The 15511-nt window shown below is 53.6% G+C and overlaps 3 protein-coding genes across 8 annotated transcripts; 2 read left to right on the top strand and 1 right to left on the bottom strand.

Moving 5' to 3' along the window:
• Window positions 1–2743: 2743 nt before the first annotated feature.
• On the top strand, window positions 2744–7983 carry CLIC1 (chloride intracellular channel 1). The gene is made up of 6 exons (XM_060615161.1): window positions 2744–3016; window positions 5064–5173; window positions 5390–5515; window positions 5674–5780; window positions 6399–6580; window positions 7587–7983. The coding sequence occupies exons 1-6, from the start codon at window positions 2978–2980 to the stop codon at window positions 7746–7748; spliced, it is 726 nt and encodes a 241-aa protein (XP_060471144.1). The 5' UTR covers window positions 2744–2977; the 3' UTR covers window positions 7749–7983.
• A 118-nt stretch (window positions 7984–8101) lies between these two features.
• On the top strand, window positions 8102–11558 carry DDAH2 (DDAH family member 2, ADMA-independent). Its single transcript, XM_060615155.2, has 7 exons — window positions 8102–8525; window positions 9360–9722; window positions 9834–9933; window positions 10057–10130; window positions 10294–10413; window positions 10897–11046; window positions 11236–11558. Exons 2-7 carry the CDS (start codon window positions 9426–9428, stop codon window positions 11350–11352), a joined length of 858 nt encoding a protein of 285 aa, XP_060471138.1. The 5' UTR covers window positions 8102–8525; window positions 9360–9425; the 3' UTR covers window positions 11353–11558.
• On the bottom strand, window positions 10083–15120 carry MPIG6B (megakaryocyte and platelet inhibitory receptor G6b). 6 transcript variants are annotated; one of them, XR_009604899.2, is made up of 6 exons: window positions 14999–15120; window positions 14449–14796; window positions 14201–14291; window positions 13833–13950; window positions 13616–13695; window positions 10083–10170 (listed from the first exon to the last, which is right to left on the bottom strand). XR_009604899.2 is itself a non-coding variant. In XM_060615160.2 (6 exons), exons 1-5 carry the CDS (start codon window positions 15057–15059, stop codon window positions 13644–13646), a joined length of 612 nt encoding a protein of 203 aa, XP_060471143.1. In that variant the 5' UTR covers window positions 15060–15120; the 3' UTR covers window positions 10083–10170; window positions 13616–13643. The 6 variants fall into 6 exon arrangements, 4 of the variants coding, with proteins under 4 accessions (XP_060471143.1, XP_060471139.1, XP_060471141.1 ...); XM_060615160.2 differs by having other exon boundaries at window positions 13616–13714; window positions 13833–13873; XM_060615156.2 differs by lacking the exon at window positions 10083–10170 and adding an exon at window positions 11879–13505 and having other exon boundaries at window positions 13616–13714.
• Window positions 15121–15511: the final 391 nt, after the last annotated feature.

The following is a 15511-nucleotide window of genomic DNA, read 5'->3' as shown; positions in this document are numbered from 1 at the left end:
GTTTTAAATAAATAAGCAGAAATAAGCAAGACTCCTATCCTAGTCCTCTTTTGCTTATATCCTTGGTTCAGGGTATTACCACCCCAACGAGGGAATTACTGGGTCTCAATTATAATTTTTGTCTCCCACAAGGAAGTGGAAGCATTCGAATTACACCAAAGTCTGGTGGAGAGAATTAGACCTGATAAGAACAGCTACACTCCTGCTGAGACATGTCTGTACCCCTCCTACAGATGCACACACACCCACATCCGTAAGTACAGAGGGGTGTTATTCATTCACTCAGCAACTATTTAGTGCCTACTCTGGGTCAGGTGGTAGACCCAAAGTACTGAACATTAATTAAGTATGGGCTTCATGAAACTTTTTAGTGTGTGTGACGGGAGGGTAAGCGAGGAGATTGTGAGGGGGACAGAAATAAACAAGTATATACTTTATTTTTTTTTTTTTAAATTTTTTTTTTTTCAACGTTTATTTATTTTTGGGACAGAGAGAGACAGAGCATGAACGGGGGAGGGACAGAGAGAGAGGGAGACACAGAATCGGAAACAGGCTCCAGGCTCTGAGCCATCAGCCCAGAGCCTGACGCGGGGCTCGAACTCACGGACCGTGAGATCGTGACCTGGCTGAAGTCGGACGCTTAACCGACTGCGCCACCCAGGCGCCCCAACAAGTATATACTTTAAAAAATACATCCTCCTCCCCAACTTTGTCCAGGGTACCCTGAGATGGGGAGATCCCATGCAAGAGGTTAGAGAAGATGGTGGGATAATCTGGCTCTGCTAAACAATGATTGGAAAATCCCCTCTAGGAAGAAAGCTGGGGAGTGAGTTAAGGGCTAGGTTAATGGTTACCCCTGGTAAACGGTTGAGCAATGGAGCTATGGAAACCTGGAAGAGACTGTCATAACTCTAAGGCGTGTCAGAGAGGGACACACCTTCCAATCTGGGGTGAAAAGAGATTAGGGACTGGTTTACCAAGCCAAGGAAGGGGAGGGAGTGAAAAAAGAAACCACCTTTCAAAGGAAAGGATAGATATTAAGATAGAAGAAAAGCAGAGGTAAGGAGATGAGACCAGAGGGACACTTCTCTGATGCAGGATTTGAGGCTGCAGCCCCTGGTTTCAAATCCAGGGGGCTCTGCTGAATAGTACCGGGAGAGGGCAGCATTACCTGTCATCTGGGAAATTAAGGCAAAATACCTTTTGGGTAGCCAAGCCAGCCAGCCAAAGTCAATATTGATAATCAAGCCAGCTCTAGCTATAAAGCTGTAGGAGAGAAAAGAGAGGCAGAGAAGAAGCTGCCAAAACCTGTTTCAGCTCAGGGCTGGCCCTATTTGCCTGAGGCGTCTCCCAGAAGGGAGATCTTTGTGGGGCATATTCTCTGATGGACATTGACCAGCTGAAATAGAAGAGGACCCTAGGAATAGGGCTGCTTTGACCTCCTTTCCTCAGATGGAAGGGGTCCTGTGTACAGAATTTGAGGATCACCCATGGAGAAGACTCCCCCCACCCCCCACCCCCCCACACACACATACACACTCATGGAATCATTCTACAACCTTATAGGATCTTACTATTCAAGGAAGCAAACACAATATATCTCCTCTCTGGGGAGGAGAGAGATAGGCCTTCCCCCAGAGAGGAGAAAACCCACAGAAAAGGAAGCAGGAGAGGAAACCACTAACTGTTAGTTTCCAGCAGCATGTTTCTCACTCTGCCACAGTCCTCCCCCAAGTCTCTCCCTTTCTTTAAGTGTCAAGGCCTGTTTTGCTCCTATGTGCTTGCACTCCACCATGTTTTTCTGGAACTGTAGGTCTCTTGTGAGCAAGGGGTGAGGAAGAAAGAGAAGGTATGGTAGGGTAGGAGGGAGATTCAGGATATGGAGGCTGGAATATATCCAGTTTGGAGGATGTATTATTAAGCCATTTTTCAGCAGATCATAAAGAGTTTGACAGAACCTCGAAAATCAAGCTACTCTTCCTCTGCCTCCCTACTTATTTGTGTCCCCAAGGACTCCACTTACATTATTCCATCTGATCTTTGCTTTTTTTCTTCCATAATAGGACCAGCTACCATCCCCTCCAGGATCAGTGCAGCTCTATTCTGTGGCCATAAAAATCCCACCCTTCCCCGCTTCTCCCATCTTCAATCAATCAGTCAGAGAAGGACAAGGGGCACAGGAAGGGGCTCAGAATGGGGGCAGAAGTGGAAGTATTAAAGCTGACCAGGCTACTGAGGAGGAGCAGACCTCCCCCAGTGATGAGGCCCCTTGGCTCAGCTTCTTGTTTCCCTAGCACAAGTCCTGGTTGTCTCCCTTCCCATCCCCTGCCCTACCTTTCACCACTCTCTTCCCCCAATCTCAGTGTCCATTTCCAGGTCCCTGGAGTCTGGAAGGAATATGGAAAAAGGAATAAACGACCACCTTCACATTCTAAAATTCCCTCCCTAGACCCTCATGGGCTTGACCAAGCTGCTGATGTCGTTTCTTGTGTGAGGGAGGAGTGAGAGTGTCCTCTGATTAATGCAGCAGGGAAACTGAGGCAGGAAAAAAAATCCTGTGTTCAAAGAGACTGGCGGAGAAACGAGGAGGTTCCCAGGATTCCCTCTCTTTAACACCCCCATCCCTTATCCTCGAAGAGACCTGAGGATCTCCCCTCTGGACCTACTCCCTAGATCGTCGAGTCCCGCCCCCTCCAGTCCCCTCCCCAGGTTCAGGGCGGGGCGGGCCCGGCCCGTGAGTCAGCGGCTCCCCGATCTAGCCCGGGAGGGGATAGAGCTGGAGGAGCGGGGTGCGGGGTACGTTGGGCTGGTGGGGAGGTCGCGTCTCGTGTGAGCGGGTCTGATCCGGCTTGTGCTGAGCCGAAGGGACAGCCCTAGGTCTGGGGGGAGAGAATCCCTGCCTGTGAGACCCGCCTTCCCTGGCCCGGGCCCCTCCCAGTTCCCCAGCGCCGACCGCTTCCTGGTCCCCGTCGCAACTATGGCTGAAGAACAACCGCAGGTCGAATTGTTCGTGAAGGTAGGAGCACCTTCTCCCTCCTAGGCCAGCTTCCCAATTCCTGGAAGACAACTCTCACCTTTACCCCGCTCCAGCCTTAACTCCCCAATCTCTTCCCTCCTTGACCCCCTCCCCAACCCCACGTGCAATCTTTGGGGTGTGTGTGTGTGTGTGTGTGTGTGTGTGTTGGGGGGGGGGTGGCTTTGGAAAGGGAAGACAATTGTCGTGTGTGTGTTTGTGTGTGTGTGGGGGGGGGGGTGGTAATGAGAATTCTATGCCCAATCCTGAAAAGTTTGTAGAAGTTTCCAGCAGCCTTAGGAGGGTTCCCAGGAGTTGAGAATATTGACGAGGCTGGGGGAAGGGTCGGATAGGAAAGACTGGGGGAGAATGGTGCAGTGGGACCCAACAGGGTTTGGAGGGTCAGAGGGAAACATCAGGACAGGTGGTCCTATGAGAAGACCAGAGTGAGGAGTGTCTTGGGGGGAGACTTGGAGAAATGTGCAAGTGTGTGTGTGTGTGGCAAGGTAGGTTTCAAGGGAGAGGGTGTGGTAAGGGAGGCCGAGAGGGGATCCATGGGGAAGGACTGGTAGGTGGAAGGAAGTGAGAGAGTGGAAGTGGAGTTATAGCAGCGGGGCTGGAGATGGGGTGGGTCCGGAAGGGTTCCAGGGACTTGCAGAAGCCAGAAAAAGGGAGGTCGCTAGATGCGAGTTTAGCTGGGGCTCCCACAAGGATAGGTGGAGAGAGGTATCAGAAGGAGGGGGAAGCCTGGGTTAGGGCATTCACGGTTTGGGGCTTTTAGAAACAGGAGAAAAAGAGTCGCCCCAACTCTCTCCTCTCTCTGTGGGTGTGGATGAAGAGTGGTGGTCCTTTGGCCTTTGAGAATATGAAAACACAGACCACAGACTCCACTGTTGCTGCTCTGCTCCCCTCCCCACTCCAGGGCATTCTTACCCAATCCTGGACCTCATCTCTGCACCTCCCTCTCCATCTGTGTCTCCTTGTTTTCACATTCTCCCCACCCTTCACTTTCCTGCCGCCTTTCTCTCTACTTCCCCTTCTTTGTTCGTCCTTCTTTGTGCGTCCTGCCGCTTTCCCCCTTCTTTATGCTTGGGGCTTCTGGGGAAGCCATTCCCTCTCCCTGTGCCCAGCTGTGCCTGGGCCCGCCCCCCTTAGGTGTGGTCCCCACCTCACTCATACTCGCCTCAAGGGCTATTTTTATTCCTGGGTGAGGCTGCTCTACAGAGCCCTGGGTCCTGTGTGAGGACAGTTATCTGGAGCTACGGGCCATGTGCTGGGAGATCCCGCAAGTAGTGTGTGGGGAAGAGGGAGGTGGCCCTCCGCTGCCCAGGCCTCAGCCTCACAGGTCCCTGCCCCCACTCCTTGCCAGGAAGGAAGCTGCTAAGGCCGGAGACACAGTGAGATGAATCACCCTCAGCCTAGGGGGAGGTCCCTTGGGGGATGAGGTCACCACTTGCCAATTAGAGGGCAGCCCCCCTCTGTAAAGCCCTCTACATCTTTAGGGTGAGGCTCTGGGCCCCTTGACTCCCCTACCTGGCTGCCAGAAACAGCTTGGTGGAGACATAAAGAACCAGAACCCTGGCTTCCAAACCCTGCTGCACCTTGCCAATCTGCAGACTCTACTCCGTTCAGGAATCCAGGCCTCTAACCTACCAAGTCCCTCTCTATGGATGTGAGGATTAAATAAGTGTTTGTATGTAAAGTGCTGAGAATAGCATATAGAAAACTGCATTACTGTTTAGTCTTCCCTCTCTATGGTCCAGATCCTCCAAGTTCTCCAAAACCCCATCCCTCTGCCTCATTCCCACCTGTCCTGACCCCTCTGGGGAACCAGAAGTTGCCCTTTGCAGAAAATGTTCCCAGTGATCTGCGCTAGGTTTGCTCTACCTCCAGAGTGGAGAGCCCACTTCTTGGGGGAGCTTTAACTGGTGAGACTGAATGTTATGACAAGGCAGAAAACAGCTAGATCTGGGAGTAGGAGGTTCAGAGAATGGCCTGGGGTTGGGTGGGGTGTACCAGGCCTAACTTTGGGGTGGGGGTTGCTTTTCAGGCTGGCAGTGATGGGGCCAAGATTGGGAACTGCCCCTTCTCCCAGAGACTGTTCATGGTACTCTGGCTCAAGGGAGTCACCTTCAACGTCACCACTGTTGACACCAAGAGGTGGGCCAATTTCTGTTCCTCTAAACACCCCTGGTGCACACATATGTGCACACATATATGCACACAGATACACTCACCTAATCCTAGCCCTTCATCCTGCACTTTTCCCCGCCCCCCTCCACCCAGAGCTCCTTTTTCTTCCCACATCCCTCCATCTCCCCTTTCTGGTTCTCCCTGACCCCCTTTTCCTGTCCTGATGCCTGGCCTCTTCTCCAGGCGGACTGAGACAGTACAGAAGCTGTGCCCAGGAGGGCAGCTCCCATTCCTGCTGTATGGCACTGAAGTGCACACAGACACCAACAAGATTGAGGAGTTTCTGGAGGCCGTGCTGTGCCCTCCCAGGTATAAGGGCACTTGGAAAGGAGGGAGTGGGTAGCTGGGAGACTCTAGGAAAAAGAGGTGTTGAAGAAATGGAAAATGGGAATGGTGATGGGCTAGAGCAGGGGAGCTGAGGCTCCTTCCGGAAGATATCTTATCCTGTTTCTTCCATTGGCTTTCAGGTACCCCAAGTTGGCAGCTCTGAACCCTGAATCCAACACGGCTGGGCTGGACATATTTGCCAAATTTTCTGCTTACATCAAGAATTCCAACCCAGCTCTCAATGACAGTGAGTTTCAAGGGTTGGAGGCCAGGGTCCTAGGAGTAATGGAGAAGATCTAGGGATTGGGAAACATTAGGAGCACCTGGAAATTCAGCTGTCAGGGAGGTGGAGCAGATGTTGGCAAACCTTCACTGCCTCTCGCCCCAGCCACCTTACTTTTACTTCAGCCCCATATTTCTTCGTATTTATGATGGCTGTGACTTTAAGCTTCTCTCATTTGTTACCTAGTCTCTCCAGCCCCACTGAGGACATTAGTTGGGTTAGCTGCTGGTCTGTTTTCTGGCAGAATAGGTTGTGCTTAAGAACAGTAACTCTAGATCCAGACTACCTGAGTACAAACACTACTAGCTGTGTGACTTTGAGCAATTCATTTAATTTCTCTGTAAATCCATTTCCAGATCTATAAAATGAGGATAACAATACCTATTTCATGGGTTTATGTGAGAATTAGATGAGTTGTTGTGTGTAAAGTGCTTAGAATAACACATGGAAAACTACGTTCATGTTAGATATTATTCTCTTGGACTGGCCTCACCATTAGTATTCATTCACCCTCCACTCCCTAGGTCCTCCCGGACTATGCTGATCTTTTGATGTTCTTACCAATTCCCCTTTCTTGCACAGATCTGGAGAAGGGGCTCCTGAAAGCCCTGAAAGTTTTAGACAATTACTTGACATCCCCCCTCCCCGAAGAAGTGGATGAGACCAGTGCTGAGGATGAGGGTATCTCTCAGAGGAAGTTTCTGGATGGCAATGAGCTCACTCTGGCTGACTGCAACCTGTTGCCAAAGCTCCACATAGTGCAGGTGGGTGGTCATTGTAGGAGTAGAAGGTGGCCACTGGATGGCTCTTTAAGAAGCTCCCACACAGGTTTCCCATGACAACCACTCCTAAGGTGGTTTCTTTCTTGGGATGGTTTCTGTGGATTGCTACCAATAGCAGATACTACCCCATTCCTTCTCGGCAGCCATTGCTGCAGACCAGGGCTTGAGAGAATTACATTCCGTGACATAGGCTGTGGGTGCAGCAGATTGGCCGAGAGTAACATATCCCAGTATTGCTATCAAGAGTGTTCTTCCTATCTCTGTCACTGCCAAATCCCCAGATAAGACAAAGCAGGCTTTTCCTAAAATCAGAGCTTTAACTCTTTTTATAGCATCAGTCTCCACTTCCTCTTGTGATGAAAGATGAAAACTGCTGGTTCCCATGTTTTTGTCTTAGCCTTAAAGCTATGGTTTAGTTTGTGAAACATGGGCCTAATGTCAGTCTGCTACAGACCTCTGTATTGAAAACTGTATACTGGACGCTGAAAGACACAAAGATGTACGATGATTGGTTCTTGCTCTCAAAGGATTTGAAATCTAGCTGGGAAGATAAAACATTCACATGAAAGTGAATTAATAATACATGATAAAAGCCAAATGAAAAATAGGGGCAAAAGTTTTTGTGGAAATTCAAGAGGAGAATTTTATGATTTGTGAATTATATCTCAATATAATCAAGGAGAGAAGTGGCACCATGGAATGGGGTGGTCTGAAAAGGAGCAGGTTATAAATGACCAGGATTTCAGTAAATGGAGAGGAAGGGTGAAGACAATAGGAGAAAGCGAGGAGTTAGAAAGCCCATTGGAGAAAATGATTCATATGGGAGATAAGAATTACAGGAAGAGAAGCCAGATAGTAGAGGTTCTTGAATGCCTGGACAGGAAGGCTAGATTTTATCATGTAAGCCTTGGGAGAAGGGAAAGACCAAGAGCCATTGTGGCTTCCCCTGAGGCTAACATGTTGGTCCCTCTCCTCTCCGCACCCCCAGGTGGTATGTAAGAAGTACAGGGGATTCTCCATCCCAGAGGTGTTCCGCGGAGTGCATCGATACTTGCGCAATGCCTATGCTCGGGAAGAGTTTGCCTCCACCTGTCCAGATGACGAGGAGATCGAGCTGGCTTATGAGCAAGTGGCCAAGGCCCTCAAATAAGCCCCTCCTGGGGCTCTGTGCCCCCCCTCTATTTTCTCCACAAAGGCACCAGGTGGTTTCCACGTGGCTACCCAATGGACACACTCCAAAATGGCCAGTGGGCAGAGAATCCTGGAGCACTTGTGTAGGGCTGACTGGGGGGCTGAGGGGACAGATGGGGAATCTAGGTAAGATTTTTATTGTGTGGGGGTGTGGGTAGGACAATGTATTTCAGTAATAAAATACAGAATGAAAATGTAGTGTCGTTTTGCACAAAGGGGGCTGCAGTGTGGGTAACACAGAATGAAAGGTGGGTCAGTGACCTTGAGCTCAGGGCAGAAGCCAGGAATTTAGAAGAGGGGTATTTGTGGTCAGGCTTCCATTTTTCGTGCCGGTCCACCATAACGCTGTCTTGCGGTCCATGTCGCATTTGCTGCCCAGCCGACAGGGCCCTCCATATCTGGGTGGGCCTGGGCAGCACTCACGGGGCGGGGCGGAGTTCAGAGAAGGGGAGCGCAGTCCCTGTGGAGTGGGCGCGGCGTAGCAGGGCGGAATGGGCGTGGCCTCGAGGAGCCCCGCCCCGTCCCGCTTAGACAATGCCCCGGAGCCGCCAGACAGTCGCGCCCCCGCCCCACCGTAGTTCTTGAGCTCGCCTTACCCAGGGACCCCTCCAAAGCCAAGAGCTCCAGCCCCCGAGGCTTGAAGACTAGGACTCCCTTCTCCAACCAACTCTGTCCTCAGGGGGGTGGGGCCCCAGCCAAGAACACAAGAGCGCTGGAGTCTGGGTGGCCGCTAGAGGTAAGTCTAGGGGTTGGAGATGTCCCCCGGACCGTGTGCGGGCCAGAGTTTGAGGTTGCCGGGCCCGTGCTCAATACCCGACAGAGTGCAGGAGGCCGAAATTTGTGTGCGGAGCTGAGCTGGGTAGACTTTGGGGGAGATGGACGGGGAAACGGTCCTGGAGCCGGGAGTGGTGCCCGCTCCCTGGGACCACGCCCCCGGTTTCCCCGCCCCTTGGATTTCGTTTTAGACCTCTCCCAGTCCTCCGGGACTCGGTCTGGTTTCTACTGGGTCGTGCTAGGGGTAGCACGACCGACAGGGGTGGAGAGAAGATATTTAACTCCTTAGGCTCTAATTCCTCCCTCGTTGCCCCTCTCTCCCTTTCTTGTTGGGCATTCAGGACTTCCATCTCCCAGTCCCTGACTATCTCCCCAGCTGTCTCCTCCTGTCCCATAACCCCTTTGGGTCCCTTGCCTCACTTCGGGTCCCTATGGCAGCGAGCAGCTGAGGGTTAAGGGGGCGGGGCCGTTGCATTTTTGGGGAGTGAGCGCATCCTAGCGGCTGCCAAGAGGGGCGCCTAGCAGGGACCTCGCGAAGCCCCCGAACAGGGGCAACAGGTGTTTTAGAGATTAGGGGTCCCGGTCTTGTTCCTCGGACTCCCTCCAAAGAAGCAGACCCCGAAGGGTGCGGGGTGGAATGGAGTTGGCGGGAGGGGAACTTCTGGAGGGGGTGGGGCGAAGTGGGAGGGGCGCCCGGAGATGGCAGAAGGAAGACCCGGGCGCTCTTAACCACCCCCTACGCCCTTCTGTGCATGTCTCTTTCTTTGCCCTCCTCCCTTTCTGTCTCTTCTCCCAGACAGGTGAAGTAAAAAGAGAAAACTAAGAAATCAGCGCGGCCGGAGGGGGAGACTGTGTGGATGGGATGGGGACGCCGGGGGAGGGGCTGGGCCGCTGCTCCCATGCCCTGATCCGGGGGGTCCCAGAGAGCCTGGCTTCGGGGGAGGGTGCGGGAGCTGGCCTCCCGGCTCTGGACCTGGCTAAAGCCCAGAGGGAGCACGGGGTACTGGGGGGTAAACTGAGGCAGCGATTGGGGCTGCAGCTGCTAGAACTGCCTCCTGAAGAGTCGCTGCCGCTGGGACCGCTGCTCGGTGACACCGCCGTGATCCAAGGGGACACGGCCCTAATCACGCGGCCCTGGAGCCCCGCCCGCAGGCCGGAGGTGAGCGCCAGGGTGCGGGTGGGTAAGAGGAGAGGGGTAGCTGGCCGTAAGGGGTTTTAAGAATTGCAGGTGGGAATGTCTCTGCCCCGCGCCCTCTTTTCCTGCCCTAAGGTCGATGGAGTCCGCAAAGCCCTTCAGGACCTTGGGCTCCGGATTGTGGAGATGGGAGATGAGAACGCGACGCTGGATGGCACTGATGTTCTCTTTACCGGTGAGGCTGAGGTGCCTGCATTCCTGGGCTTTGCACTGGGAAGCAGAGTTGAGACTGGGCCATGTCGGGCCTTGTTTCCAACTCACTCTCTCTCTTAAACCCCCGCGGCCTCCCTGGGCTCAGGCCGGGAGTTTTTCGTAGGTCTCTCCAAGTGGACCAATCACCGAGGAGCTGAGATCGTGGCGGACACGTTTCGGGTGAGGAGCAGGACCAGCTTCGTGCTGGGGGAGCCAGGAGCTGATGGGGTAGGAAGGGCGTGGGGTGGGACGCGGCGTAGGGAGGAGCCAAAAGCAGCTTGTGTTTTAGGGAATCCTCTCACTCCTCCCACTTCCCCTGAATTCTTTCCCTTGTTGCCCCTAGGACTTCGCTGTCTCCACAGTGCCAGTCTCGAGCCCCTCCCACCTGCGCGGCCTCTGCGGCATGGGGGGACCCCGCACTGTGGTAGCGGGTAGCAGCGAAGCCGCCCAAAAGGCTGTCAGGGTGAGAGGCGGGGCAGGGGTGGGGCAGGTTGGGGTTTGGCCACAAAAGTGGGTGTGGCTCCCGGCCCTAGAGGCTGAAAGCAGGGAGGTTCAGAGAATTAACTCCAAACCCTGCCCTCATGGGGCGGACTATCTAGTGTGAAAACCTGTGAGAAAGCAAGTTGTTATACTAGCAGGACAAGGACAGGGAACACAGCAGATTCACATCATCTTCCCGAGTTTCAAGTAACTCCCAAAAGATGGCAACTAAGCTATGACTTGAAGGATGTATGAAATTGACTGGGAGGGGCTGGAGAGGGGAAGAAGAGGGTTGGAGGTAGAAGGAAGTGCATGTGAGTATGAGGTGGAACAGAGGTAACTAAATCACTTAGAACACTGCCTGACACATACTAAGGGCTAAGTGCTTGCTAGCATTATTGTACAGCAAATGTAACTGTGTCCTCAGCCCTCTGAGCTTCAGCACTTCCTCTTTCCTCTCCCTCAGGCGATGGCAGTGTTGACGGACCACCCCTATGCGTCCCTGACGCTCCCAGATGACGCAGCTGCTGACTGTCTCTTTCTGCGTCCTGGGTTGCCTGGTGTGCCCCCTTTTCTCCTGCACCGTGGAGGCGGGGACCTGCCTAATAGCCAGGAGGTGAGGGAAGGCAGCAGCTCCACCACTGCCACCAACCAGAGAAAGGGGTCTCAGGCCTTCTTAGTGGGAGGAAGAAGGGGTACCGTCTCTGGAAGCATGGGTGGTACCACCCTGAGCTGGCTAGAAGAAGGGCCTGGCTGTGGCCTCAGGATCTTACTCCCCTCTCCTCACTTTATATCCTCCCTGCAGGCACTGCAGAAGCTCTCTGATGTCACGCTGGTACCTGTGTCCTGCTCAGAACTGGAGAAGGCAGGCGCTGGGCTCAGCTCCCTCTGCCTGGTGCTCAGCACACGCCCCCACAGCTGAGGGCCTGGCCTTGGGGTCCTGGCTGGCCAGGGGTAGGGCAGCATTGGGATTAGAAGGGGAAGGAGGCTTAGATAGAGGACAGTGAATAGGTAGTAGTGGGGAGAGGGCCCCAAGATGGGGGGGGGGAGGGCTTAGTGTGGGAAAAAGGATAGAGTCCACTGGGTGAGTCATCTTCCTCAGAGCTAATAAACAGAACCAACCTTTTAGACTGGGTTGTGGCTTGTGTCTTATTGGGGCAGAGGGGTAGGGGCAGGGCTGAAATCTGGGGTTAGTGCTGGGAAGGAGGCCTCCTTCATTCATCAAACCCTCATTAGGCACTTACTGACTCATTGCCCAGCCCTATCATAGGTGTTTGGGCACAAGATGGACAGGATAGAATTTCTATTGTGGGCAGCACATATGAGGGAGAGAAGAAAGAGTATGGGTGGATCACTCAATTTCTCCAAATGTCAGATGATTCAGAAACTGGTAGATTACCAACTCACTCCTAGATGATAGAGAGGAAGAAGTGACACTTCCAGGGACATTCATTTTCATTCACTCATTTACTGAGGCTTAGCAGTAAAATTAAAAAGGGTCAGTCTCCTGATATCAGGGAACTCACAGTATATGAAATTGAAATACAGGTTGTGATGGAACAATTCACAGGATGTTGTTGCTATGAGATAAATAAGGAGACTGCCTAAGGCATCAAGATGTACACAGAGGTAGGCAAAGAGGGTCAGGAATGGCTTCCCAGGAAAGGCTACATTTCAACTGAGGATAAAGAAGAATTAGCCAGGAAGGTGGTGGGGAGGAGGAGGAAGAGTGATCCAGGAAGAAGGACTTGAATTGTGCAAAGGCATATTTGGAGGCTGGGGAGAATCTCTCCAAGGCTGGCACGCTGTGTGCATGTGGAGTGACAGGGACAAGCCTGGAGAGTAGGCAGAGTGCTGCAGCACCTTGTACCCAAAGCCAAGGCCCATGGCTCCAGAGCTGAAGGTTATGGAAAGAAATACTGCAATTCTGGAATATAGGCCATGAGGAGTAGGTTACCATTTGGGGAGGACCCCTCTGGCTTGAGGGAGGAAGACAAGGACAAGAGGATGAGGTGGGGCTATGGGTGACCAGGGAAGAAATGAGAGTACATTCGGGTGGTAGCCCTGGGCGTGAAGAAGGGTAGGATTTCACAGTGACATTAAAATAGGACTTGGTTCATTGTGTGGGAGTGAGCGGAAGAAGGTCTGCATGACTCCCAGTTTCTGGCTTAGGCAACTGGGTTGATCAATAGAGAATGCAGACAAGTATTAAGTGACAATGAGTTGGGTTTTGGGTATGCTGTGTGCAAAATGCCTACGGCCAACCAGACAGAGATGTCTCAGGGATAGTTGGGAGATCCCATTCCCGGAAATGTGAGCTGGAGAGAGTTCTGAGTTGTTTGCAGAGGTGAGGGCTGAGAACTGGCTGCGGATGGCAGATTCCCAAAGAGGGAAGTCCGATAAAGAAAGGACAAACCTAGAATGGTGGGGAATACCATGGGGGTAGGGAGCAAGGAAAAAGAGTCCAAAAGGAAGACACCAGCATTAAAGAAAAACAGAGCTTAAAGAAGGGAGTGATCAAAGACCAAGCCAGATGAATGCTAAAAAATCTACTGGGTGTGGCCATCAGGACCTCACTGGCAACCTCATGGAGAGCAGATGAGCAGTGGGGGTGGAGTAAAGGAGAAGAAAATATGGGTGTAGGCCCCTGGTTCAAAGAGCTGGACTGTGGGGGGAAGGGAAGAGTAGGACAACTATCTAGGAGTTGTTGATGTCTTAAGATAGGGAGACAGGGCTTGATCAGGTTTAGAGAGAGCACCAATGGTGAAGTTATGAGATGGGGTAGCTGAAGGAGCAAGATCAGTGGCAGAGATAGCCTGGAACCCAGGGCTCCTGACTCTCAGGCTAGTGCTCGATTCTATCCCATGGTGGATTCCTTTTCCAAGTGAGTAGCCAAGGAGGGGCCAAAAGTTGTGGAGAGCTGAGAACCCCCAGCTTGCGAGGTTCGAGGTTTGGAATAAGGACTTCCCTTCAAACTACAACCGCATAGATGGTGGAGGCATCAGCAGGGACCACTGGGGTTAACCGGAGGGGCCTTCTGAGGGCCAGATGATCCAGGTCTGCATAGAGCAGGCTCTGAAAGGTGGGCAGGAAAGCAGAAGGGTCTCAGAGATCTGACTCCCTGGGGGATACAGGCTTTTCCTCGGGGATTCTGGCCAGCCCTCTTCCAATCCCCAGGCCCTTACCGGCTCCTGGTCCAGGTCCCCTGTGATCTTAGGCTCCTCCTCCTTTGCTGGCCTCTGGGTCTCGACTTTCACCAGTGGATCTATATGGGGGGGACAGAGCTGAAGAATTGAGAGAAAGTGACCAACTTGTCTGCTCCCAGGAAGGGCTCAGACTCAGGAATTGAGAGATGGGAAGTGCGGGAGCAGTAGAAGGAAAATGAGGTGGAATTAGTCTCACCAAATCTGGGGAGTGGTTGAGGCGGGTGCGGGGGTGATCGCCTGTAACGGATGTGTAGGAGTCTTTGAGTGCCATCAGTTTTGTCTCGTTCTCCTCGGGACCAACAGCAACCCAGCAACTCGGAAGGGTCAGACCCACAAACAATTTGGGCTCCACTCCCACCGATAATTCTGCCCATGCTCTGATCCTGCTCCAGCTCTATCTTCACCTTCCAAGCCAGGGCTCCACCCACCAGTCTGTGGCCTCGGCCCAAGTTGTGACCTCCCCCATTTTTCTCTAAACCACATGCCCCAGCTCTAGATCTAGCTAAAGTCTGCGAAGGTTCTAGTCCTGCCCTTCCCGCCTCAAGCCTCACCCATTGTGCTCACCTGCGCCACCACCAGACCACGCCCAACGCCCCGAGTCCCAGCACTAGTCCAGCGCCCAGCAGTGGGATCAGGAGCTGGGGATACATGGACCCTGGGGAAACGGAGGAGGGGATGGCGGTGGATGCCGAGGTCAGGGGTGCGAGAACAGAGAACTAGCTCTCCAGGTCAAGAACGTCCAGCCAAGGCCTCTCTCCCTCCCCAGGGTCTGTGTTCGAGTTAAGCCCCCGTGCGCAAAGACCTGGACCTACCGTGGGCAGGCCCCGGAGCCCTGCAGTCAGCCCCGTCCCCTAGCACATGCAGCACAGTACGGCTCTCCTCCTCGCGGCGGCCCCTGCAGAAAAAGGTGCCTGAGTCCCCCGCGCTCAGGAGCAGCTCCAGCCGCCGGATACTAGGGTCCAGGGCACGTAGGCGACCAGCAAAGGGCTGGACGGGAGACACAGTGGGGGTCCCGCTGGATGAGGCCCACAGGATTGGGCGGCGTCCTTTGGACAGGCCCCTGCAGGCCGGGAAGCTAGGCGCCCAGGCCCAGCGGATGGGATGCGAGACCCCTACGCAGGAGAAATTCACCCGGTCTCCAGGGCGGCCGTCCAGTGAAGCTGGGTTTGGAGGGGACAGTGGTTAGGGCAAGTCCACAGTTAGAGACGAATCCCACTCCCGTCTCCTCTCTCTCCCCTCTCCTCTGCTCTCCTGCGCTCCTCATCTTTCCACACACACCACCCTCCCCTCCCCCACCCCCGCGCCGCCCCCTGCCTCGGTCTTTCCTTGCACCTATCCCAACTTTCCTGGGGCATGGCTTACCCCCGGGGTCTCCCTGGGCCCTCGCCAACAGCACAGGCAGCAGTTGCAGAACCAGGGCCATGACTGGGATGTGGTGGGGAGAGGAGGGAGTGGATCAGCAGAGGAGACCAGAGGGAAACCAAGGGGTTGGCGGGGGGGGGGGGGGGGGGGGGGGGGGGGGGGGGTCGCGGGTCTGGGCGCTCCGATAAAAGGAGGAGGAGGGCGGGGCTACCAGCTGGGATCCCTCTGGGAGCCCTTCACAGCTCTCAAACAATACTCTGTTAAAAGTGGTGCTCGGGCTGGTTACAGAACACTTTCGCAAAACTTTAACTCCTGCATTTAGCAGGGGCCCAGAGCGTCCGGGCTGGCTGGCTGAGTTCAAATCCTGACTTCACGTGCGGGCAAGTCGCTTAACTTCTCTGGGCCTGTTCGCTCATCTGTAAAACAGGGATAAAAGCACCTACCTCATAGAGGATTGAGAAAGAAAAAGAGTAATACATGTAAAACACCTAGCACAATGGCTGACACATAGGA

This window comes from Panthera onca, chromosome B2 (assembly GCF_046562875.1).
Source record: "Panthera onca isolate mPanOnc1 chromosome B2, mPanOnc1 haplotype 2, whole genome shotgun sequence".
NCBI lineage: Eukaryota > Metazoa > Chordata > Mammalia > Carnivora > Felidae > Panthera > Panthera onca.
Note: the sequence above shows the minus strand (reverse complement) of the source record. Positions and strands in the feature narration are given on the sequence as shown.